The sequence below is a fragment of the Diabrotica virgifera genome, chromosome 8 (assembly GCF_917563875.1).
Source record: "Diabrotica virgifera virgifera chromosome 8, PGI_DIABVI_V3a".
Lineage (NCBI taxonomy): Eukaryota > Metazoa > Arthropoda > Insecta > Coleoptera > Chrysomelidae > Diabrotica > Diabrotica virgifera.
The window spans coordinates 203,943,143-203,969,714 of NC_065450.1; the positions used below are offsets into that span (position 1 = coordinate 203,943,143).

Below are 26,572 nucleotides of genomic sequence, written 5' to 3' on the forward strand. Positions count from 1 at the left end.
ATCCTCAAAGAGCTCTAGCTCCCTTAGGAAGCATTTTCGGACTAAGTAAATTGGGTTAAATTATCTTAAAATTATCTGAAGAATCTCCTGTCTTCGTTTGTCGGTAGAGTTTCTGGACACCCTGTATAATAATAATAATAATAATAAAATTCTTTTGGAAGCTTATAATATAAAGATGTTTAAGTTTAGTTAATACAAATATATGTAAATTAACTAGGTACAGACGACAGTCTGATTTTTATAAAATAATGTTAATTCTTGTGAAATATTTTGTCTCAAAAAAAATGCATTGTTTCGACAAAAAAACTTCAAGATCCTCTTAACTATCATCATTATGATTTTTAGGTTGAAATAAAAATCAATAATGGGTAAAACACAAATTTTATTTACACTGAAGAAAATAACATAAAAACGAATATAATCCATAAACGTTATAAATAAGATGAAGACTAATCTTCATAAAAAAGTCTTGTATTAACTTCGTTAAGTTCCCTTTTGACTTTTTTATCGGAACTATAACCCGTTATAAATCCCGGTACGAAGCAAGTTATTCTAGTGTAAGCTTTCTTGGCACTCATATTTAAATAATAGTAACCACCAAAACCAGTAATCTTATTTTAACTCTGAATAATTAATTATTTTCGAAATTTTCACATTCACTACAATGCAAAACTAACATGTATTTCTACACCAACGCCACCCTAGCGACAAACCAAACAAACAGGCCAAATAGTGTACATAAATTTCAAGGTCACCCTATCTCGATTTCTCTCCTATGTAGAGGTCATAGATGATACCTACGGGCACAGTATATAGAGGTTCCACAGTAAAACCACTCCTCTGTCGGCTCTTTGATCTCAAGAAGTAATACCGGCAGTACGCAATTGGTAATTCACCAGTGGTGGATGCGGGTTTTCCCTGTTAAAATCCGTACGTTTCTATGCGACTAGCAATGCGAGAGTGGGGCAAAAGCGACTAAGAACATTACGCGGTCGCCATGCGCGACTACAGATTTTACTTCCAATTTTTCGGAGAGTAGTTCTACTGTCCCTCTTTATACTGTGCCTACGGGTCTCAGTGTTATTATGTAATCACATAGAACGTAATAAAATGAAAAAATAAGATTTCTTGAGGGGTTTTTGTATCTCTTAACGTGGGGTACCCTTTGACATCTTCGTCACACATAGGCGTAGAACAGGGATACCATAAAAATACGTTAATTCTTTCAGGTTTTATCATTCTTCGCACCTTCGGGAACACGTTCGTCGCCACACCGGCGAGAAACCGTACCAATGCGCGGTCTGCAACAAACGGTTCACCATTAAAGGGGAGCTTACGATGCATATGAAGTCGCACACGGGAGAAAAACCGTACGCGTGCACCTGTTGCGATAGGAGGTGCCTAACGTCTGCGGATTTAAAGGTAAATAACAGAATTGCACTATCTAGTTAATTGATTATTACTTCATTTTGGAAACTATACACAAAAAGTTATACTAAATGGTTCTGTTGTATTAATTCCCATGAAAATGTGTCTCATTTTCGGACTAGCTGCAAAATTAAGGAGTCATATACGTTTCTCGAGCTTAAAAAGTAGTCTAAATGTAATGATAAATTGTACGAAAACTATTGGGCTAATTGATTTCATTTTTATTATCATTTTAAAGTTGGACTCTGAAGGAGCATAAAACATATGTTAAAAGTTAAAAAATAATTAAAAACATGGCGGCCACGTCCAGTGGCGTAGAACGTGTTTTTTTTTCAGGTCAAACGGTGGGCATGATTCAGCTCGTAATATTTATTTGAAACAAAAATTGTTTATTTGTTATCATTTTTTAGAGTCATAGTTCTCGTGTAATGATCTAATGATCTAATTACGGGTGAGCTGTTGAAAAATCTTCCCCGAAAAGCTATCGTAAAATTAACAAACCTCTTTAACGGTGCATTCAGATTAAAATATGTACCAATGATATGGAAGATGGCGGAAGTCATTATGATTCCTAAACCAGGAAAACCAGCACATGAGGTTTCATCATACAGACCGATATCTCTGCTTCCTGTAATATCGAAGCTGTTTGAGAAACTGCTCCTCAAGCGAATAAAACCAATTATTGAAGCAAGAAATTTGATACCGACACATCAATTCGGATTTAGAAATAAGCATTCAACAATTGACCAGGTGCACAGAATCACAAATATTATCGAAAGATCCCTAGAAGAAAAGAAAGTCTGTTCAACTGTATTCCTTGATGCTGCACAGGCTTTTGATAAAGTCTGGCATCAAGGTTTAACACACAAACTAAAATATTTTTTACCTATACAGTACTCAAAACTTTTACAATCATACATAAAAGAACGACATTTTAGAGTTAAGCAAGAAGACTGTTTTTCAGACTTAAAAGAAATTAGAGCAGGTGTTCCACAAGGCAGTGTGTTGGGTCCAGTCCTATACCTACTATACACGTGTGATATACATGTACTGGAAAACAACACAGTTGCCACCTTTGCTGATGATACAGCTATTCAAGCAGTAGGGACGACAAGTGAAGAGGCGACCAACAAGGTCCAAATAGCAGTTAATCAAATCCATAAATGGACACAAAAATGGAGAATCAGGCTGAATGAAACTAAATCTGTCCATGTTAATTTCACCAACAAAAAATAGAATATATACCAGTTATAATCAACAATATCCAAGTACCATATGCAGATACTGCTAAGTATTTGGGTATAACATTAGATGCAAAACTACGCTGGAAGGTGCACGTTAAGAAAAAAAGGGAAGAACTAAATATAAGATATAAAAAAATGTATTGGCTAATTGGAAGAAACTCCACATTGTCGATGCATAATAAGTTACTAATTTACAAACAAATATTGAGACCTGTATGGACTTATGGATGCCCACTATGGGGGTGTACTAGACCAAGTAATATAACAGTAATACAAAGATTCCAGAACAAAATACTGAGAAATATTGTAGATGCTCCTTGGTATGTTACAAACAGTGATCTCCATAAGGACCTAGGAGTGGAAACTGTGGATTTAATCATCAAGAAGATGGCAGGAAGTCACGAGCAACGACTTCATATGCACGAGAATATTGAGGCAATCCAGCTCCTCGATACCACTGGGCAAGTTAGAAGACTGAAGAGGACAAAGCCTTATGAACTAGTTTAAGTGATAGGTGATAGTGAAAAGCAGAGCATAGTGCTTGTGCGCGTTAGTGTGTATGCTAGAATAGTGCACTATCTTGTTAGGTTAGATAAGAGACGCTATGGGGTAAGCTCTTAATTTTAAGAAACATTAATAATTTAGGTTAGATTAAAATTGCTGATTGGTCAAGTATGACCAGATTGTAATTGTAATAATCATCATCGTAGTGATGATTATGGAAAAAAAAATAGTTCTCGTGTGACGAAAGGAATTTAAGAAAAAAAATTAATTACGGAAATGGTCGAAATTTAAAAAAAAGTCGTAATTTTCACCAAAAAAATTGTTTATTTTTTTATTGCTATTCGAAAATGGTTAAATTTAATCAAAAAAGCTCTCGTCGCACGATAGTCAATCTAATTTAGAATATGTATGCCAAAAATGAAGTTAATCGGACGAACGGTTAAGCAGTTATCATGCCCACCGTTATGAAAAATGCTATTTCGAGAAAAACATGTTTAAAGTTTTGCAAGACCTGCGGAGCGACCCGAATAGTTCCGTTTAAAGCAGCTGTAACTTCGTCAATAATTCGAATATCGAACTCGTTCTGGTCTTAAAATGTTTCTAAGAGATGTACCTTTTAAAATAAGCAAAAAAAAAATAAAATCGATTTTTTGAAGCCGATAAACGTATATGACCCCTTAAGCAAAATATAAGACGAACGAAAGTTTTACTTTTAATATTAACCATATCAAAAATAAAACTTTATTAGAACTACATAATCTTCCGGGTACACCATTGGTGGCTTCTAAAATTTGCAAGCCAACGAATTGCTGGAGCTAAGAATGCCGAGGGAAATCTATCAGGTTGCATCTCACTACCCGTCTGTCCAGCACGGTAAAATTCCAACAAAGATTAGTTCCCAATACTCAGAATAGGAGTAGAAGTAATAAAAATAATAAATCTGTGGTTCCAAGGAAAAGGGGCATGAGTCACATTTTTTCTTGAAATCGTCAAAAGAGTCTAACAAAAATTATTTTAAATTTTCTATTTGGTAAAAGGCCACATGTCTGAAAAATGTAATGCATTTCTTAATTAGGGCCATTCAAAAATTAGGCATGAGTCAATATTTTATCTACACCGATAAAGAAAAGGGGCTTGACTTAAATTACGCCTATTAAATGGCACGCAGCGCGGGGTTTTAGTTTTGGAATAAGGCATCCTGTCGACTTAGTTCTGGAATGCGCTACGGAACGGCTCAGAACTCACAGGCGCTTCTTACGGTTAACGTTGTTTAAAGTGTTTTTATGTGTTTATTTGGTATTACCTTTGTGTAAATAATACAGCTATTTAAGTGAAAATTAAATAAATAATATCTTTGAAAATGTCTTAGTCTAATAGAAGCAGAAAGATATTAGATTTGTTGTTGGAAAATGCATCACAACAAGCAGGTTAATACAAAATAACTTTAAAAATTTTAAACTTAATTTTTAATTAAAAATATTTTCTGTGTCTGTAATATGTAACACGTTTTAATCCTTTTGATTTTACTACATAAGTCTGTATGTTCACAAAGAAGGGATGGCATTAGATAACCTTTTTGCCACATTCGGCCCTAAATTTTTCAAAAATACATTAGTTTTCTCAGGATTGAAAAAAATGAATACATTTAAAACACATTGAAAATTTTGACAGGCGACATTTTGCGCCTTTATTACCCTTAAATGAAATAATAAAAGTTGTATTATGCTTTGTATAGGAAATTAAGGACTCTAATGTGGACCAGTGTAATAATTAGCTATAATGTTAAAGTGTTTGGTTTACTTCTTTTCAGGCACTTCTTCAAGTAGTAACTTTTTTGTAGGAGAACAAATACCAACTGTTAATAAATCTAAAAGTATTGAAGATGGTAACTAGATGTACATACATATTTTAACTATTTTAAATGTTCCTTCTTTGTCACACTTTATCTACACATATCTACATTACACTTTTTATAGCTGCTTAAGATGTTCTTATTTCCTCTATTGTTAATATTTTTTCTAAAATCCTGTAACCATCTTCTTGATATCGTCCTATTAGAGGTAATTATCACGAAGTGGACTTTTATGAGATTTTGACATTTTCATCAATTTTATCTTTCAAACACTACAGTATTATAATAGTGTATTATTTGTGTGGATTTAATTACCTGTTCGGCGATTGATTAAAGAAATGAGTTTAAATTTCTTTGTAATAGATAGCTGTAACATACCTAATCTATTTTGCGATTGAGCAGGCCGATCAAGCAAGCGACTGGTAGTAAGTATTGTATTGTTTAAACTGAGTATTATATTTTTGAATTTTTGTGCCTTATCTGTTCGGCGATTGATTACAGAAATGAGTTTAGAATAAATTTCTTTGTATGTAACAGATAGCTTACGTAAAGGGTTTTCATAGTCTACTTTGCGATTTAGTAGGCGACTTTTGTGGCTGTCATGTGTCGAAAGTATTGTATTACATATTAATCTATTTTCGAAGAAGGAAACATTGTTCATTTTTTAAATAGTTGACTGTTATTTTTGATAGTTCGTTAGACGTCAGCAAAATTTTATATACCTTTGTATAATATTTAAGTATAAAAATGAAGCCCAAGGTAACGATACTTTATGGAGACAAATTCACTTCAAAATATCCAATAATTGTGTTCATGGAAAAACTCATCAAGTAAATACCTATACAAATTGGTTTAAATATCTGGTTTTATTTATTCTTTAAAGTTGCATTTAAAAAATCCTAATATTCAAGTCAGGTGAATTTAAAAAACAATTTGTTCCTTTAACGGGAGCGACTCAAAATGTCGCCTGTCAAAATTTTCAATGTGTTTTAAATGTAGGTATTCATGTTTTTCGAATCCTGTAAAAACTAATACATATTTTTGAAAAATTTAAACCCAAAAATTGCAACAAAAATGATACCATAACGGTAAAAGTGACATCACAGTGACTTTTAGTTTTTGGACTTTTCTAAACTTTTAAAAGGGTCACTTCAACTAAGAGAGTTTGATATAAATGGAAGCAAATTTGTGTGGTGCGATGTTAAATTGTTTTCATATGGCACTGATAAAGGCATCGTTAAGTACAAAACATCCCTAAAACAAGAAGAGCCATTTAAGTGCATTTCATTTTGCCAAAGGGAAAATCGAAAATTCCATTGCAACCCGAAAGGTGCTACACCGGCCCTTGAGCTCTTGAGCATAAGCAGAGAGAAAAAGAAAGATTTACTAAATATTTTTAATTTAATAGATTTAGAATGCCATGCATTTTATGAAAATTTACCAGGCGGCAACAATGTTCGAGAATGCAGAATATGTTTGTGGTTCGGACGATATGTTTAAATAATATCCTAAACAAAATTTCCAAATAAATACTTAAAAAAACCTCTCTTTTATTTACCCACTGACAATACAAAGGGGCTTAAGTATGGATAACAATAATGTGTTACCTGCTTTATAATTTGGAAAAGAGACACATGTCACTAAACTAATAAAAATAATAATAATTCAAAAAGTACAATATTACACAAATATCACAAAAGAAGATTAATTAATAAATCATCCTTACTCTGGTTAGAAAGGCTTTATATATATTGTTATTTTGAAATATTTAGTGCGCGCATAGCTTATATTTACTCTTTTGCTAATATGGGCCAATTCTAAAAATGACTAACTAGGTGACTTATGCCCCTTTTACTTCAATTAGTAGTGCCGTCTTACTTCTAACAAGAGCCGTCTTACTTCAATTAGTAGTGAGATGTCGTGGTGGTGAGATGCAACCTGATAGATCTCCCTCGGCCTTCTTTGCTCCGGCAATTCGTTGGCTTGCAAATTTTAGAAGCCACCAATGGTGTAACCGGAAGATTATGTAGTTCTAATAAAGTTTTATTTTTGATACGGTTAATATTGAAAGTAAAATTTTCGTTCGTATTTAGCAGATGCCGCCACGGCCACGGCATCCATGCCATCATGATCTTTCGTTTGCGGACCGAGGCTGGCGACCTGAATTTTAGTTGTTCAGTAGGGTGGAGCGTCGGTATATATGTAAGAATTTTTTTTTCAGGAAAATAAGGACACCTGACTGCGGGAAAGTTGTAATTTAGACTATAAAATTTTTTCATGTTTTTTGTTTTTTGCTGCCGGTAGCCCCTCCACCGCCACAAGCGTCGGTAAACATGTAAAAATTTTTTTTAGGAAAATGATAACGCCTGACTGCGGGAATGTTTTAATTTAGAAAATATAATTTTTTCAGGTTTTTTTATTTTTGTTGCCGGTCTTCCCTCCACCACCACCAGCGTCGGTATATGTGTAAAAAAAAATTTTTAGGAAAATGGGGACGCCTGACTGCGGAAATATTGTAATTTAATGTATAGAATTTTTTCAGGTTTTTTGTTTTTTTTTGACGGTATTACCTCCACCACCACCAAGTTTTTTTTATATTTTTTTGGAAAATGATTTCTGAACCGTTGTAATTGAGAAAATACCTTTTTTTCAGTTGATATCTTTCCTCTCCATTGACGCAAGGTTATGTATTAAAGTGAAGTTAAATTCTTTTAAAGACATTTCCTTTGTATCTATACAATTTTCCCTTTGATAGTGAATTTTGATACCTCCACTACTAGTCACAACAATTCCAGTCCTCAATAAATTAAAATAATAAACTAGGTCAAAGTATTTATCAGTTTTTTAACTTTTAAGTTTAAATTAACGTATGTTTACATAAAGTATGTGTTACAGAAGAAGTACAGTAAGAAGCTACTTATTTGAAATTAAATCTTTCTTGCTTTCAAATGTCGGCATGATAGACCTTGAAGCTAGTTTATTTCTAATTAGGCCACCTCGTCTTTCATATCCATAAACTGCAAGAGATGCTTCAGTTATCAGTTTGATTGCTCTTTGGGCGGGAATGAACTAGTCTTCCAGTGTCACCTTTGGAAAGAGCTTCGGAGCAACTGTCGTGAATTATTGATGAACATATTTGGTGTAAATAGTTTTGATCCGTACTTAATTCAAAATCATATGTAATATAAGGTAGTTCTGATTGTGTCGTAGAAAACTCCAACCGGAAGCTTTTCGCAATTACGTAAAAGCCTTCCAATATGCTCACGAAATGCACAAGAGGGTCAGTTGTTTCACCATCAAGATTCTGTAGCAAATGTTGCAAAGGAAGTTCGTTCGCGTGCAATTGGCAAATAAACCATTGCAAGGGCCGCTCAATTGTTTGTTCTAGCAACGAAATAATTCCGCCTAACTTCATACATTAGTATTTGTTCCGTCACATGCAATTACCTCTAAACTATCTAATGAAATCGAAGAGTCCCGAAAAAAATTATTTAATGAATCCAATATAATTACCTACTCCCGTTCCAGAAATTGGATATAAATGTAGTAGATACGATATTTTGAATCAGGTTGTTTTATTAAAGTGATGTGTTTTTCTACTGTTGTTCTTTTCCTGTTATCGTCAATTGCAATAATCAATATTTTATCTTTACCACCTTCGAAGTACAAACGAAACAAAACTATTAATTTTGTGAATCTCTAAAATTCTGCTCTATTTTTGGTCTTCGCGTCTAACTTTGTGACGGTCAATAATATTTTGAGTGTCTTCGTTCTTGACAATTCCATAATCTTGTAACATTTCGAAGCTGAATGTGTTGCAATAGTTGAAGAAGATTTCTATTAATACCATTATTTTCTAAAGTTTATCCAACCAATATAATATATTTTATCATATCACAGAACGTGGGTAAAATTGAACATTGTAACACTCTTGGTGCATCAAAAAGATAGCGCTCTATTGTATTTCTTGTATTTTTAGACGTTTTATGTTGTTAAAAACTGAGTAACGTCTAACTCTCTAAGTCACAACAAGTTGTAGGGATACAGGCCCGGTCTCATATTAAAGGCCTACTATGTACTTTAATGGCTCGTAATTTTCACTTATAACTTAAAAAAAAATTCGTAAAATTTAGGAAAAAAGCAACCGCTGACCACTGAAAATATTTATTACAATAAATAAAACAATAACTTAAAAAAAAAATCAATCCAACCTCTTCTTCCACCGCCCCATCAGTCTCAAAATGAAAATATATTGAAAGTGGTGGGGGCGGTGGAAGCACTTGACATATATTTTTGTAATTTTCTCAAAATATCTGTTTTGTATTTACACAATTTTCTGTAACTCAGGCATAACTAATTTCAGAAAAAAAATTTTTCGCTCCACCCTATTGTTCAGAGAGAATCAAATATGCGCTCTCTGAGGAAACCCCAATAAGGGTAGAAACTAGTAGTGCTTTTGGCGCTCTCTGAACTATCTAAAGTAAGACGGCTCTTGTTTCGGTTCGCAACGAAATGATTATTTATTACAAAATATAAGAGTTCACTTACATATGCTGACATACAACGAAGTTTTAAGGCACAAACTATAATAATTGTAGTTTTATGAAGTAAATCGTACTTTTATTACTTAGCTTTATTTTTCTCTAATACTACCGAAATACATGTTGTAAATTTGTCAACCATATGCTTGTGGCTCTATTTCATTTTTCTGCATAACTGATATATCTATACAGTAATGAGCGCGCTAATAACCGGCAAAATAATGCAAAAGATGGAAAACATAATACATTGTGGAATAAAAAGAGATGAAACTAGTAGAGGTGTAAAATTATCGATATAAACGTATAAATTCACATTACATTACATATAGTGCTGTCGCCAGGGGAGGTACAACGGCCTGTTTTATTTAGATGGACTTACCCAAGTTTTTTTATGTATTTTGACCCGTAGAACACGAATTTTTTGGATAACAATTGATCCGGATGTCGATAAGATTGTTATAAACAAAGAACTTGAGGAATTAAATATCTGCGATTTTTCGCAAAACAAAACATTTTCTTGTATTTTTTGCGTCATTCTAAGTAAAAAATATTCTTATAAGTTTTTTCGTAGGATGCATAGTTTTCGAGATAAACGCGGTAAAACTTTCAAAAAATCGAAAAATTGCAATCTTTGAACCCGAATAACTTTTGATTGAAAAATAAAGTAGCTTTCTGCTTACCGCATTTGATTATTTGCATTTCTAAAAATAATTTTTTTGATATTAAACAAAGCTATAAACAAATAGTGTTTGAGCGTTTTGACGAGTGCTCAATGCATGCGTTTTAATGCAGACTATACGTAGAAATTGTCTATTTGCAGGCGCCTGCACTTGTACCTACTTGTTCGATTTTAAATGAGAGATGTATTGAAAACATCACTCAAGCACTATGTGTTTATAGCTTTGTTTAACAATAAAAAAATTTATTTTTAGCAATGCAAATAATCAAAATCGGTATAATTTGACTTGAACTTTCAAATGCTATTTTATTTTAGCAGAATTGGTATTTTATTTTTTAATCAAAAGTTGTTCGGGTTCAAAAATTGCAATTTTTCGATTTTTTGAATGTTCAACCGCGTTTATCTCAAAAACTATTCATCCTACGAAAATCCTTGTTAAAACATTTTTTGATTAGAATGACCCAAACAATACAAAAAAAAAAAAATGTTTTGTTTTGCGAAAAATCGTTGTTATGTAATTCAGCAAGTTCTTTGTTTATAACAATCTTATCGACATCCGGATCAACTGTTACTAAAAAAATTCGTGTTCTACGGGTTAAAATACATAAAAAAAACTTGGGTAAGTCCAACTAAATAAAGGAGGCCGTTGTACCCTCCTGGCAACAGCACTAATAGTGTCCTACCTTTAGACGTATAAGAGGAGTATGGCAGCTGTCACTGTGACAGGAGAATTTTATAAAATACTCCTGTCACGTCTAAAGGTGGAAAACTGTGTAAAGTAATGTTAATGCATACGTTTATATCGATAATTTCTACCTCTACTATACTAAATTTACAATCAAGATGCAGTAGAATAAACAAACTAAGACACGTTAAATGCTCTAGGGGCACTCCCGAATCATAATTTACAATGTAGGTATATATACATTTTAAACCCCAAATCATGATTTCCAAAGTGTATACATTGTAAATTATGATTCGGGAGTGCTCCTAGTAGCATTTAACGTGTCTTGGTTTGTTTATTTCTACTGCATCTTAATTGTAAATTTAGTATATTTTCATCGCTTTTTATTCACAATGTATTGTTTTCCATCTTTTACGTTATTTTGCCGGTTATTAGCGCGCTCATCACTGTATATAAAATATATCATGTCATGTTATCCTTCTTCACTTTACGGCCCTAGAACACCATAACAAGATTCAGGGAAGTATTACATTTTACAATAATAAAGTAACTTCTTCTTTTTTTTTTGTAGGTTCACATGAGAACGCATACCGGTGAAAAACCATACGAGTGTACAGTGTGTAACAAAAGATTCGCAAGTACGTACATCTTGAATTCACACATTAAGACTCACACTGGCGAACGACCGTATTCATGTAATATCTGCGAGAAGACTTTTACTCAATCTTCACATCTGAACGTGCACATTAGGAAGCACACTGGAGAGAAATTTACGTGCAAGGTAAAGTTTTTTAAGAGCGCAGGCGCAAATATTTTAAGGCTATCCTTACTTTTTCTTTCTTTACACGGTAAATTACGTGTAGTAAAATTCTCACTGGTATGGAGATGTAAACATTAGTTGACAATTACATTGTCATCATTAACATATCAGGAGCTTGGAGGAGTAAGGGCGAACTGCAAAAACGATGTTTCGGGAAAACTGAGTTAAAGTTTACAAACACGTTACAATAGTAAGGGCGAACCAGTGATGCTACTAGATTATGCGGTTTATCGTCGAATCTCTACTATAGCGTGCGGTCTACCGAGGGATGCGGTGTACAATGTGTATTATTACAATGCCGACAAAAAATCTTTACAAAGTGAATAAAACGTGTAAATCTTAGGAATTATTATTTTAATTTTATGGCTTGTTCCCAACTAAAATAGTTAATTGATATAATAAAGTATTAACTTGTAAAATTACTATAATAATCCTTCTTATTTATGCCTTATATTCCCTTTGTAAAGATGGTTTTTGTGGTTGTCACGTTCTTTCAGTATATGGGCTCATCACTACAATCTTTTCTCAGAAACGTTAAACAGAATAATAAAAGGCGCCTTTGTAAGCGGAAAGTTTATCGTCAAGTACTAATAAAAATTACAATATACAATAAACTTTATGCAAATTTAACTTCTCTACTATTATGCAAATTACACCCTAATCTTTTCCTACGGTATGGAAATCCTTCACGTAGATCTTAAAAACTCAAGAGGATTTTGCAAGATTTTTATGAAATAAAAAAAGAGGTTTAATAATTTTTATTCTATAAAAATAAACATCTCTAGTGTTTTTAATAAAATTCACAAATAAAGCTTCAATTGAATTCAATTTGATTTTCATCGTCTACGGTTGCTTTGTTTTATGTATACTGTATCTCACTATCACCAATTAAAGCTACTAAGTAAGCTACAAAATCACAGAAACACCGGCGCATTAACAGAGGAAAAGGGGCAAACCTTGAACGGAAACGCAACGAAAGCATGTGGGTTCGCCCTTACTCTTCTAGACGATTATGCAGTTCAGTTTCTGACATGAATAGATTGGTATATTATTTCTTACGAAATTTTAGGAGTATGAAGGGCGAAAAATGCTGTTATAATAAACAGACGCATTCTTTAAAAGTATGTGAGGAAGATGAGAGTATTTTTGAAATGATCATTTTTCAGGTTCGCCCTTACTCCTCCAAGCTCCTGATATGTAGAGATGGCTTTTGAATGTTCTTGGATAACCGTTACTTGTATAATATCTTAAATTATTAATCAGTTAATTAATATGATTATTTTTTCACTAACTGTGTATTCAGTGATTACAATAATTTATATACTACCTATACAATAAAAACTAATAGTCAATCGAGAAAAGAGGAAACGTGATAAAGTTATTTTTTTAACAATATATTGTTACTATGGAACGCTTTATCATCATCCAGCCTTCTTCATCCAAAGTTGAACATAGGCCTACCCTAATTTCTTCCAGTTTTGTCGATCTAGGGCTTCCTACAACCAATTCCCAGCAATCCTTTTGACGTCGTCTGTCCATCGTGTAGGTAGTCTACCTCTATTTCTTCTGTCTGCTCTTGGTCTCCACACTGTAATTTTTTGGGTCCACCTCCCGTCCTTCATTCTGGCTACATGGCACGCCCAATTCTACTTCAGCCATGATACTCGCTCTGTGACATCTGTGACGCCTGTCCTTCTTCTGATTTTTTCGTTTCTGACCCTGTCTCTGATGGTCAGTCCAAGTAGTGACCGTTCCATTCTTCTTTGGATCACTCTAAGTTTGTTTGCTGTGGCCTGGGTTAACGATAATGTTTCGGCGCCGTAAGTCATAACTGGAAGCACACATTGGTCGAACATCTTCTTTTTCAAATAATTTGGCAAGTTGCTCTTGAAGATGTCTGATAGAGCTCCATACGCGACCCATGCTAAGGTGATCCTTCTCTGTAATTCAGCAGTTTGATTGTCCCTGGCAATTTGGATTTCATGCCCTAAGTACTTATATTTATGGACCAATGCTATTTAGTTGACGTCGACCTTTGGATTTTCGCTTGGTAACAGGTTTGTCATGTATTGTCTTTTCAAAATTTATGTTTAAACCAACTTTCTTACAGGCGGCATCTAACTCAGCTAGCATAGTTCTAATCTCTTAAGTTGTCTGTTATAAGAACTATGTCGTCTGAGAATCGTAGGTGGGAGAGCTTTTCACCGTCGACATTTATTCCTTTGGCGTCTTACTCCAATTGTTTGAAAGCATGTACATACAAGTACTGCCGTAAAGAGTTTGGGAGATAACGTGTCTCCCTGTCTAATTCCTCTTTTGATTTTTATAGATTTGGTATTTTTGTGTAGCCGGACGGTCATGGTTGCATTATTGTATATGTTCGCTATCAGTTTGGAGTACCGATAATCTATACGACTTTCCTCTAACGCTCTCATTATGCTGTTAATGTCTATCATATCAAATGCTTTGCGAAAATCTACGAAAGTCAGGACCAATGGTCGGTTGTATTCGATAGATTTTTCTATAATTCCTTTTATGCAATGTAAGTGGTCGTTAGTGCCAAAGTTTTTCCTAAAACCTGCCTGTTCTCTAGGTTGGTAACAAATCTAATTTTGTTTCCAGTCTACTTGTTATTATTCTTGTGAATAACTTTAAGAGGTGGTCTAATCGGCTTATGGGTCGGTAATTCTCGAGGTCTGTTGGATCACCCTATTTGTGTAATAAGATGGTAAGTGATGCCATCTTGTAGGTGTTTCACTTTGGTGCAGACATAAGTTGAACAGTTCCTTTATGTTGTTTAAAAGTCTATCTCCTCCAATCTTTACGGCTTCTATAACGATATTGTCTTCTCCCGGATCTTTATTTCTTATGGATCGCTTAGATACATTTTAAACCTCTTTAACAACAAAATACTTGGATCACATAACACAGGGTGTAACAAAAATACAGGTCATAAATTAAATCACATATTCTGGGACCAAAAATAGTTCGAATGAACCTAACTTACCTTAGTACAAATATGCACATAAAAAAGTTATAGCCCTTTGAAGTTATAAAATGAAAATCGATTTTTTCGAATATATCGAAAACTATTAGAGATTTTTTATTGAAAATGGATATGTGGCATTCTTATGGCAGGAGCATCTTAAGAAAAATTATAGTGAAATTTGTGCACCGAATAAAAATTGTATGGGGGTTTTGTTCCCTTAAACCCCCCCCCAAACTTTTGTGTACGTCTCAATTAAATTATTATTGTGTACCATTAGTTAAATTTAATATTCTTAAAACTTTTTTGCCTCTTAGTATTTTTTCGATAAGGCAGTTTTTATCGAGTTGAGGCTTATTTTTTAATATGTTTACATAAAAATTTTATGGGGGTTTTGTTCTTTTAAACCTCCCAAATGTTTGTGTACGTTCCAATTAAAATTATTATTGTGGTACCATTAGGTAAACACAGTGTTTTTAAAACTTTTTTGCCTCTTAGTCTTTTTTATAGAGATGTGGCTTCTTTTTTAATACGGTTCAAAATATACCTAAAAATGTAAATCATACATAAATTTTCATATTATTACCAAGTCTCCATAATCGTACTTCATATACAAATATGTGGTGGATTTGACAAATATTCAGAATATCTCGATAAAAACTGACTTTTCGAAAAAGTACTAAGAGCCAAAAAAGTTTTAAAAATATTGTGTTTAAGTAATGGTACTACAATAATAATTTAATTTTAACGTACAAAAAAGTTTGGGGGGGGGGTTTAAAGGAACTAAAGCCCCATAAAATTTTTGTAGAGTGTTTTTTATTAAGATGCTTCTGTCATAAGAATGCCATATTTCCATTTTCGATAAAAAATCTCCAATAGGTTTCGATATACATATTGAAAAAAATCGACTAAATTTATGACCTGTATTTTCGTTACACCCTGTATATCCTGGTGTATTCTCTGCTTCGATCTTCCATAAATAATAAACAATAAATCACTTTTTATAAATTTCACGTCTTAAATCAATTATTATTTATCAAATACACTATCAATATTATTTAATAAACAACTCAAAATATTCCTGAAGCCGTGTCAAATATTTAGTAGCCTAGTTTGTCACTGTCTTGTCACCACATCCTGTTCGACTGAGTGCGTTGTATGACAAAGATAGCGAATGTTCGATTGGGAAAAATCACCAGGACATGCTGTTCATTTTTTTAGAATCCTGAAAAAACTAATAAGTATTTTTGAAAAATTTAAACGCATATTGAAAGATTACATTATTACCGAGGGCCAAAAGTCCCTTAGAATAAATAAACAAAAGGTTTCTTTTGAATAAGATATTTGAAATTAAAAATTACACTCAATTTTCTCTTTTTTTTTCACCCCTGTAACTTATTCAACTAAACATTATAGAGGTTTTCAGGGACTTTCGACACTCGGTAATAATGTAATCTTTCATTCTGCGTTTAAATTTTTCAAAAATACTTAGTTTTCTCAGGATTCGAAAAAAATGAATTCATTTAAATAACATTGGAGCCGAAAGTTTGCGCCTGTCCCCTTAATATTTAACAGTTAAAAGATATGTTTTGATGTGAACATCATTCTTCTTCATGTGCCTCGTACTTTTAGCACATTGGCGATCATAACAGCCCATTTTGCCCTGTCTCTGAAGAGTTCTATTTTTGTTTTTCCACTCCACTGCTTCAAATTTTTCAACCACTTATCTTGTATAACCAATCGCATCAACTCATTAGCGCAAAGTAGCTCATTTTTCTTTCATTCAGAGTTGAGTATTTTTTTTTCTTTTTCCATCTTTCTTAATATTTCCGTGTTTGTTACGTGTTGTGTCTTTGATAGTTTCCACATTCTTCGATAACACCACATCTTAAAGGTGGCAAGTCTTTTTTCAGTTGCGTCCGTAATTGTCCAGGCTTCAACTGCATATGAAAGGATAGATAATACGTAGCATCTCAACACTGTAGGTATAATTTCTATTTCCAGTTTTTCATTGCACAATACTGCTGCCATCTTATGGAAAGCGCTTTTGGCCATCTCAGAGCGTTGTTTTATTTCTAATTGAGATCCCATTGTTCGTGTAGCTCATTTCCCAAGTAATTGTATCTAGTTACTATCTCTAAAGCTTCTTCTTTACGTATATTGTTTCGTCTTCAATTTTGTTCTTACTGACAATCATGATTTTTTTTTGGGTTCAGAGCCATTCCATCCCTGTCACAGTACTACGTAGTGCGATCGACTAAAATTCGCAGTCCTTCTCTCTGTCCGCAAGGGGTATTATATCGTTTGCATATCATCTGGTGCCTCTGTAACATTATTACTTAATGAAATCTTAAATTGTGAATCTCTTTTCAAAGAGTTTCTTCGTTTCTTGTGTTATTTTATTTTCTATATCATTTATGACTTTGTGAATAATTCCTCAACCTCATTGTATTATTTTAGATTGACATCTGACAGTCAATTTTGACAGTTTACTATCAACTCTTAATAAACTGTCAACTGTCATACTAAAATCTCAAACTTTTTAAATACAAATTTACTTTCTAGATCTGTGATACAAAATTCACCCACTCTTCCCAACTGACCGTCCATATGCGCGAGCACACAGGCCGACAACCGTACAAGTGCTCGGTATGCAACAAGGTCTGCAACTACGCCTCGGAATTATCGTCTCATATGATGAAGCACACCGGAGAGAAGTTAAGCTGCGTCACTTGCGATAAAAAGTTTACTTCGGCGGCCTATTTGGCGGAACATACACGAACACACACGGGAGAGAATCTATCAAGGTGTACGATATGTAATAAACCGTTTACTAGGTAAGATATCAAAATTATATCGTCTACTTCGTCAAATGGAAGGTCTGTTCGATTTATAATTTAAAAAATAAGTAAGGCAGTAGCAGTATTTTTGAAGATAGGACAAATAATCCCCGGACAAAAAATCCCCACAAATTATCCCTGGACAAAAATCCCCAGAAAAAAATTTTCACAAAAAATCCCCACAAATAATCTCCACAAGTAAATCCTGGAATAGTCTAGTCGCAACATAGGGGGTCCCGTGGACACTTTTAGTTCGCCGCGATTTGATGGTGGTATTATAGGTTTTTTGGGTCGCTGAATCCAATGGAAGTGGTCTGGAAGCCCAAATGTGGTGCGTTTAATTGTTATTAACAAATTATGGTAAAATTAGGTATTTTTCAGGAATTATTAAAAGCCTTTTAATTAAATTGATAGTGTTAAGGTCTTCTGGTGTATTTTTGGTCACTGAATCGAATGCGACTAGTCGCGATTACTCAAAATATGTTCTTATTTTGTTAATAACAAAATAATAGTTTATACGCCGAAATGCTCGTAATGCGCTATCTACTGCAAGTTTGTAGTCTTTTTCATAGTATTTTTATACGCTAAATCGATTGCCGCTAGTCGTGATAGCTTAAACCACGTTCCGACTTTGTTATTAATAAATTATTGCAAAAATAACGGTTTATAGTACGTTAACTCACGGTTTTTGCTCTAAATTAAAAAACCACTTGGATTGACATGAAATTTGGCATACACGTAGCTAACATGTCAAATAAAACAAGTGATATTGTGCCGATGTCTGATTTTACCCTGGGGGTGAGTTTCACCCCTTTTCGGGGGTGAAAAAAGAAACCTTTTTAGAATAAGTACGGAAGTGGATAAACTGATTAATTCTAAGCAACTTTTGTCCCATACAGTTTTTTTACTAAGTCAATATTTTTCGAGTTATTTGGTTTTTTTGTTGAAAAATGAACATATTCACTCGCAAATAACTCGAAAAGTATTGACTTAGTGAGAAAACTGTATAGAACAAAAGTTGCTTAGAATTAATCAGTTTATCCAATTTCTTACTTATTTTAAAGGTTTCTTCTTTCACCCCCGAAAAGTCACCCCCAGGGTAAAAGCACACATTGGCACAATATCACTTGTTTTGTTTGACATGTTAGCTACGTGCATGCCAAATTTCATGTCATTCCAAGTGGTTTTTTTAAATCTAGAGCAAAAACCGTGAGTAAACGTACTATAAACCGTTATTTTTGCAACAATTTATTAATAACAAAGTCGGAACGTGGTTTAAGCTATCGCGACTAGTGACAATCGATTTAGCGTATAAAAATACTATGAAAAAGAATACAAAATTGCTGTAGATAACGCATTTCGAGCTTTTCGGCGAATAAATAATTATTTTGTTATTAACAAAATAAGAACACATTTTGAGTAATCGCGACTAGTCGCATTCGATTCAGCGACCAAAAATACACCAGAGAAAACCTTAACACTATCAATTTATTTACAGGGTTTCTAATAATTCCTGAAAAACACCTAATTTTACCATAATTTGTTAATAACAATTAAACGCACCACATTTGGGCTTCCAGACCACTTCTATTAGATTCAGCGACCCAAAAAACCTATAATACCACCATCAAATCGCGGCGAACTAAAAGTGTTCATGGGATCCTCTATGTTGCGACTAGACTAGAAAAAAAATCGCCACAAAAATTCCGTACAAATAATCCCCACAAATTCTTTTGGACAAAATACCAAAAAAAAAAAAATCCCGTACAAAAATCCCGGCGTTTTTGGCTTGATTATTAATTTCTATTTCGTAATTTTGGAATACATTCTCCAAGTATGAACAAAGTAAGAATAAGTAAGCGAACTGATTTGCTTTTTCTTTTCCGTCACGTGCCCATGTTCAAATTTTCTTTTCTAATTGACGGAATATGTTGCGTTGGTCTATTTATTCTTTTTGTACATTTCTACAACGAGTAGTCAGTAGTTTAGCCATCTGTCAGATCGTTTAGGTATTGGTTCATTGATTAATTTTTGGTTAAATCTATTCCCATTTTTAAGTGCTGGGTGAGGTTATTTAATATATTTTTATTTTCTGCAGTTCCTTTTTTGCCATGCTTTCCAATTACTATTTTGCATCTTATGGGTTCCCTTGACACTACCAGGGATTTGGTCTTAGCATTTGATATTTTCATGTTGTAGTTCTTCGCCACTGTATTGAAAGATTGTGCCATTCGCTGTAGTTTATCCTCGTTATCGGAGATTGAGATTGCGTCGACAGCATAACAGAGGATTTTTATTTGTTTTTCTCCCATCTTATATCCTTTTCCTGTAGTTTTAATGTTTTCTATGATTTTGTCCATTACTAAATTAAAATGTAATGGGCTCAAGCTATCCCCGTGTCTGATTCCCGAGTTGATTTCTACTTCCGATGTTAGTTCATTCTCGACTTTTATTCTGGTATTGTTCTTCGTATTAATGTATTTAATTATCCTTATCATCTTGTTGGGCTGATTTTTCTCCTTTAGCAATCTTAGCACATCTTCCAATCTCACACAATCGAAGGCCTTAGTCAGATCAATAAAGCACATAAATGCAGGTTTATTATATTCTCAGCAATTTGTCTGGCTATGAATATGGCGTCTATTGTGGACCTATTTTTCCGAAATCCTTGTTGTTCCTCACTAATTGCGTATTCTTCATTTATTTTATTGGCAAGTATTTTTGTTAAAAGTTTAAGAGTTGTGCTCAGCAAGGTGATGGTACGGTAGTTGGTAGGGTCTTCGCTGTTTCCTCTCTTGTGTATTGGTATATTAGATATTATTAATCCAAAATAATATTTTTTCAGATCTCAATATCTGCTGAAACATATGCGGACTCATACAGGCGAAAAACCGTATCCTTGTTTCGTCTGTGGCAAGAAATTCACTCAGTCGTCCAGCTTGAAGGTGCACATGCGTATACACACTGGCGAAAGACCATATTCGTGCTCGATGTGCGACAAAAAGTTTACTACTTCCTCGGATCTTTCTGTACATAACAAGAAACACAAAAAATACATCGATTTATAGGTAAATATCTGCGACACATCTCATTATTGTACAAGTCGACAGAAATATCTGTAACCGCCAAGGTCAGATCGAAGGAAAACTTGGGTTATGCGATGTTGTCAGATCAATCGAGTTTCAAAGGTTTTTCTGTTTTTGAAGTTATACTTCTTTAGGCGCGATTGCGAGTGAATGTAAATACATATGCGCAAATTCATAAAAAATTGTTGGTGCTACGCGCAGATACGTTATACGTTTGCTCTGATTGAGTATTCCAATGACATATCAAAAATTATCCAATATGGCGGCTGTGGTTAAAGAATGTGTTGTCATTTTTATTATTATGGTTATGGTTGTTAAGTTGTGTTTTAAAAGTTGTGAGAACAGAGACAAAAGTGAGTTCATAGTTGTATTGACTTTTTAAATAGTTTTTGAAGTTATAGTTTTTTACGCGCGATATGAGGGTGAATTTTTATATGTTAAAACCTACGATCCCGGCGCATGCGCATTATAACTTTGTTCTGATTGGATGTTCAAATGACATGTCAAAAATTATCCAATATGGCAGCTGTAGCGCGCAGCTGTGGTTTGGACGGTTGACGGTTTGGTTATGTATGGTTGTTGCGTTTTAAAATTTGTGGGAAGAGAAACAACAAAGGTTCGTTAATAGTTATACTGCCTTTTTAAATAGTTTTCATATTATATTTTTGAAGTTATACTTCAAAATGTTTTAATTTATATATGTATCAGTCCAGAAAAGCTGTGGAAAGAATATATTAGTGTTTTTAAATATATTTTTCTACAAACGTGTTAAAAATGCAATTTTTAGGACTCCATAGGAGCGTTAACAATGCTACTTTAAGGCACTAGTGCTTTAAAATTTTTAAGGCACTGCAGTTAAAAGTGAATTGTCAAATTGTGAAACGTCAAAATATTTATATTTCATTTATTAACATTAATATTAATAATACAACTTGCGCAATTTGAAAAAGGTGGTTTAAAAGGTTTTTTATTATAATTTTGTGTCTTTGGATTTGTCTTCATTGGGCGTAAAATAATAAAACATCTATTTTTATATTTCACTTGTCACCGTGATGTATAATTGTGTATATCTGAAAGGTAAGTAGCATGCGGCGATGGCCTTGTTGGTAGAGCATTGGACCAGAGATCAAAACATCGCGAGATTGCGGGTTCAAATCCCGGACGATTCATATTTTTTCTTTTTTTTTTTAATTGGCATTGTTTTGGTTCATTTTTGGTAATTATTGTTAATTTTTTGTATTGTAACTGTTAAGTAGGTATATTTATTTCGTTGAAATTATATTATAATAGAAGTATAACTTCTTACGTGCGTACAAAGTACACACACATTCTTTTTTATATATATTTTTGGACTTATTATTGTTAATATACAAAAAAGTTATACTTCTATTAAAATTGTGTCGAAAATCTGACGTTTTTTTGATTTTTTACGATTCCTCAAGAGAAAATCAATGGCTGGCCCGCTCTAGTTCGTAAAAAAATGCGGATTAACATTATATTTCGAGAATTTACCATTTTTAATGATTTCAAAATTTGACGAAAATACAGCAATACATCGAAAGGCTATAGTCCATGAAAAAATTACAGTATGTATAATTTTTTTGTCGAAAAACGTCGTTTTTTAGCCGAGTTTATACGATTTCTCACGAGAAAAGCAATTGCGGGGACGCCCCAGTTCATAAAAAATGATGTATTAACGTTGTTTTTAATTTTTGGTATTATTTTAACTATTAAAATTAGTTTAATATTTAAATAAAAATACAATTAAAATGTTTGAAATATATTTGTTTCGTTGAAATCATACATTTATGAGTATAATTTCCTACGCGCGTACAAAGCACACACACTCTTTTTTTTTATTTGTTACCTGTTTCACAGTAAAATTTCCTTCTGCTTCCTTCTGCACAAATTTAACGGGATTATAATTTCACGGGATTGTGCAATTAGTGTCCCATTTTTCACGGCACTTGTAATATTGATGTTTATTAAAAAAATAATGTGTGTGTACTTTGTACGCACATAAGAAGTTATACTTCTATTATATGATTTCAACGAAATAAATATAGACGAAGTAGTTTTCAATCCTAATAGTAAATTATTAATATTGAAAATATTAAAAATATTACTAAAAGATTTTTAAATTGAAAACTTATTGGTACACTTTCCTGGTAACACCTCCAAGACTTCTACAATTTACAAGTCAAATGGATGCTGCAGTGAAGACGAGAGGGAAGGAATTCTACACTATGCAATTCACATCCTCCGTCTGCAGCTGGTAAAGTTCCAACGGAAAAATGCACCTAGTTACTCTACGGAGTAATACGACTATAAAATAAAAATAAAAATGTACCTATACCATTTTTATTCAGTTGCAATGCGAAGGCAAAACAATCTTACTTTTCAATTAGAATACGGAGTGCAGTCCAGTCCCTTGAATCGCGATTTTCGGCTCTTATTGGAACCTTCATCGGAAAGAACGTAGGCACTGTTCTCCATATTTTAACTGATTCGCATCGAGAGGTTTTCCCACCCATTGCAACTGAAGTGATGATTGTAGGTGGCTAGCGCCATCTGGCATTGAAAGACGAAGTAGTTTTCAATCCTAATAGTAAATTATTAATATTGAAAATATTAAAAATATTACTAAAAGATTTTTAAATTGAAAACTTATTGGTAGACTTTCCTGGTGACACCTCCAAGACTTCTACAATTTGCAAGTCAAATGGATGCTGCAGTGAAGACGAGAGGGAAGGAATTCTACACTATACAATTCACATCCCCCGTCTGCAGCTGGTAAAGTTCCAACGGAAAAATGCACCTAGTTACTCTACGGAGTAATACGACTATAAAATAAAAATAAAAATGTACCTATACCATTTTTATTCAGTTGCAATGCGAAGGCAAAACAATCTTACTTTTCAATTAGAATACGGAGTGCAGTCCAGTCCCTTGAATCGCGATTTTCGGCTCTTATTGGAACCTTCATCGGAAAGAACGTAGGCACTGTTCTCCATATTTTAACTGATTCGCATCGAGAGGTTTTCCCACCCATTGCAACTGAAGTGATGATTGTAGGTGGCTAGCGCCATCTGGCATTGAAAGACGAAGTAGTTTTCAATCCTAATAGTAAATTATTAATATTGAAAATATTAAAAATATTACTAAAAGATTTTTAAATTGAAAACTTATTGGTAGACTTTCCTGGTGAGGGTCTAGGACATTTCGCCGTCGCCGTTTCGCCGTCGCCATTTCGCCGTCGCCGTTTCGCCGTCGAGCCATTTCGCCGTCGCCGTTTCGCCGTCGAGCCATTTCGCCGCCGCCATTACTTGTACATAAGTTTTGAATGGTTTTCGAACGTTTTGTTCAAAACTATCACTTTTGCATAATGAAGTTTTTTATTTTTGATACAGTAAAAACAATTGAAATTAAAATCCCTTGTCTCAATATTGTTTATTTCCGGGAATCTGATAATAGTCATATTTTTAATACTGTAAAAATAATTTAGTTTTCAGACGAAAACAATGTATAGTTGAATACGAAAATATAACTTGGTTTTATTAGCAACATCAGCATTTTATTTACACTGACATTTAGTATAAAGAAAGTTAGTATGTTATCACGTTCTTGCGACATTTAGTATAAAAAAAGTTAATATGCTATCACGTTCTTGTAAACTTAACCAATGCCGGGATGGCGACGGCGAAACGGCCGACGGCGAACTGACTTGACGGCGAAACGGCCGACGGCGAAGTGGCTCGACGGCGAAACGGCGACGGCGAAATGGCGACGGCGAAACGGCGACGGCGAAACGTCCCAGTCCGTCCTGGTGACACCTCCAAGACTTCTACAATTTACAAGTCAAATGGATGCTGCAGTGAAGACGAGAGGGAAGGAATTCTACACTATGCTTTATCTTTACCAGCTGCAGACGGGGGATGTGAATTGCATAGTGTAGAATTCCTTCCCTCTCATCTTCACTGCAGCATCCATTTGACTTGTAAATTGTAGAAGTCTTGGAGGTGTCACCAGGAAAGTGTACCAATAAGTTTTCAATTTAAAAATATTTTAGTAATATTTTTAATATTTTCAATATTAATAATTTACTATTAGGATTGAAAACTACTTCGTCTTTCAATGCCAGATGGCGCTAGCCACCTACTATCATCACTTCAGTTGCAATGGGTGGGAAAACCTCTCGATGCGAATCAGTTAAAATATGGAGAACAGTGCCTACGTTCTTTCCGATGAAGGCTCCATCCAATAAGCGCCGAAAATCGCGATTCAAGGGACTGGACTGCACTCCGTATTCTAATTGAAAAGTAAGATTGTTTTGCCTTCGCATTGCAACTGAATAAAAATGATATAGGTACATTTTTATTTTTATTTTATAGTCGTATTACTCCGTAGAGTAACTAGGTGCATTTTTCCGCTGGAACTTTACCAGCTGCAGACATGGGATGTGAATTGCATAGTGTAGAATTCCTTCCCTCTCATCTTCACTGCAGCATCCATTTGACTTGTAAATTGTAGAAGTCTTGGAGGTGTCACCAGGAAAGTGTACCAATAAGTTTTCAATTTAAAAATCTTTTAGTAATATTTTTAATATTTTCAATATTAATAATTTACTATTAGGATTGAAAACTACTTCGTCTTTCAATGCCAGATGGCGCTAGCCACCTACTATCATCACTTCAGTTGCAATGGGTGGGAAAACCTCTCGATGCGAATCAGTTAAAATATGGAGAACAATGCCTACGTTCTTTCCGATGAAGGCTCCAACAGGAGCCGAAAATCGCGATTCAAGGGACTGGACTACACTCCGTATTCTAATTGAAAAGTAAGATTGTTTTGCCTTCGCATTGCAACTGAATAAAAATGGTATACATTTTTATTTTTATGAAATAAATATACTTTAAACAGTTTATTTTAATTTTATTTAAATATTAAACTAATTTTAATACTTACCCCTTTCCAAAAATTTTTATTAAAACAATACCAAAAATTAAAAAAAAAAGGAATATGAATTGTCCGGATTTGCACGCGTGACCTTTCGATCTCTAGTCGAATGCTTTACCAATGACCTACCACGGCTCTGTATACATCGCATCTCGGACATAATTGCAATCATAGTGACAAATAGATCAAGTGAAGTATAAAATAAAAACGTTTAAATAATACTTATTGTCTTACTCCCGAGGAAGACAAATCCAAAGACACAAAAATTATAATAAATATTGTTATGATCTGCTTCTTATTAATTTTATATTAATTATTATTTATTTGATTAATTATTTAATTGTCGCAAATCATACATAAAAATGAATAAAAAATCTCAGGGTGCCTTTTTATACTATTAAAAAAAATCTAAATTATCACACGTTATACTTATCTTCTCTCGTGGGTTCAGTATCTCTTAGTTGATCCTAATCGGGATAAAATAGGGAAAAGAAATAAAGCAAAATATTAAAATAAAAATACAGAATTTTCTTTTATTTATCAAAATCAATACTCTAAAATCTATCAAATCTAAAACCTGTGGACACAGATGTCCGAATGAAATTTTTACCACTTAAATTTATTATAGTTAAAAAAAAACAATTTATCGGTTTGTTCCCGATGACTTTGGTAAAACAAACTAAACAAAACAAATTTATGTATTCGCAAGATTAGCTATACTTTTAGAAATATTGGAATTTTAATTCATATGCTTTTTACTCAAAAATTTAGTTTCCGAACATAAAAATATCTTTCACATAAGTTGACTGACCTTTTTCTTCACTCACTCTGATGTCTTCTCGTGACCCAAAAAGAGCTCTCCCTCGTTGACTATGTTAAAGGCTACTCATCAAAGCCCTCTCCGTTCTCCAGCTTCAAAACTATCAGCATACCAGCACCAATTCTCCAACA

At 33.6% G+C, this 26,572-nt stretch overlaps 1 protein-coding gene across 1 annotated transcript in view; it reads left to right on the forward strand.

The window, feature by feature from the left end:
* LOC114325648 (zinc finger protein 436-like) overlaps positions 1-26,572 on the forward strand; it is a 60,594-nt gene that overhangs the window by 24,725 nt on the left and 9,297 nt on the right. The window contains exons 7-10 of the mRNA XM_050659636.1: positions 1,230-1,422; positions 11,505-11,714; positions 17,305-17,576; positions 20,425-20,647. Of these exons, the coding sequence (XP_050515593.1) occupies positions 1,230-1,422; positions 11,505-11,714; positions 17,305-17,576; positions 20,425-20,647 (898 nt within the window). The remainder of the gene's footprint in view (positions 1-1,229; positions 1,423-11,504; positions 11,715-17,304; positions 17,577-20,424; positions 20,648-26,572) is intronic.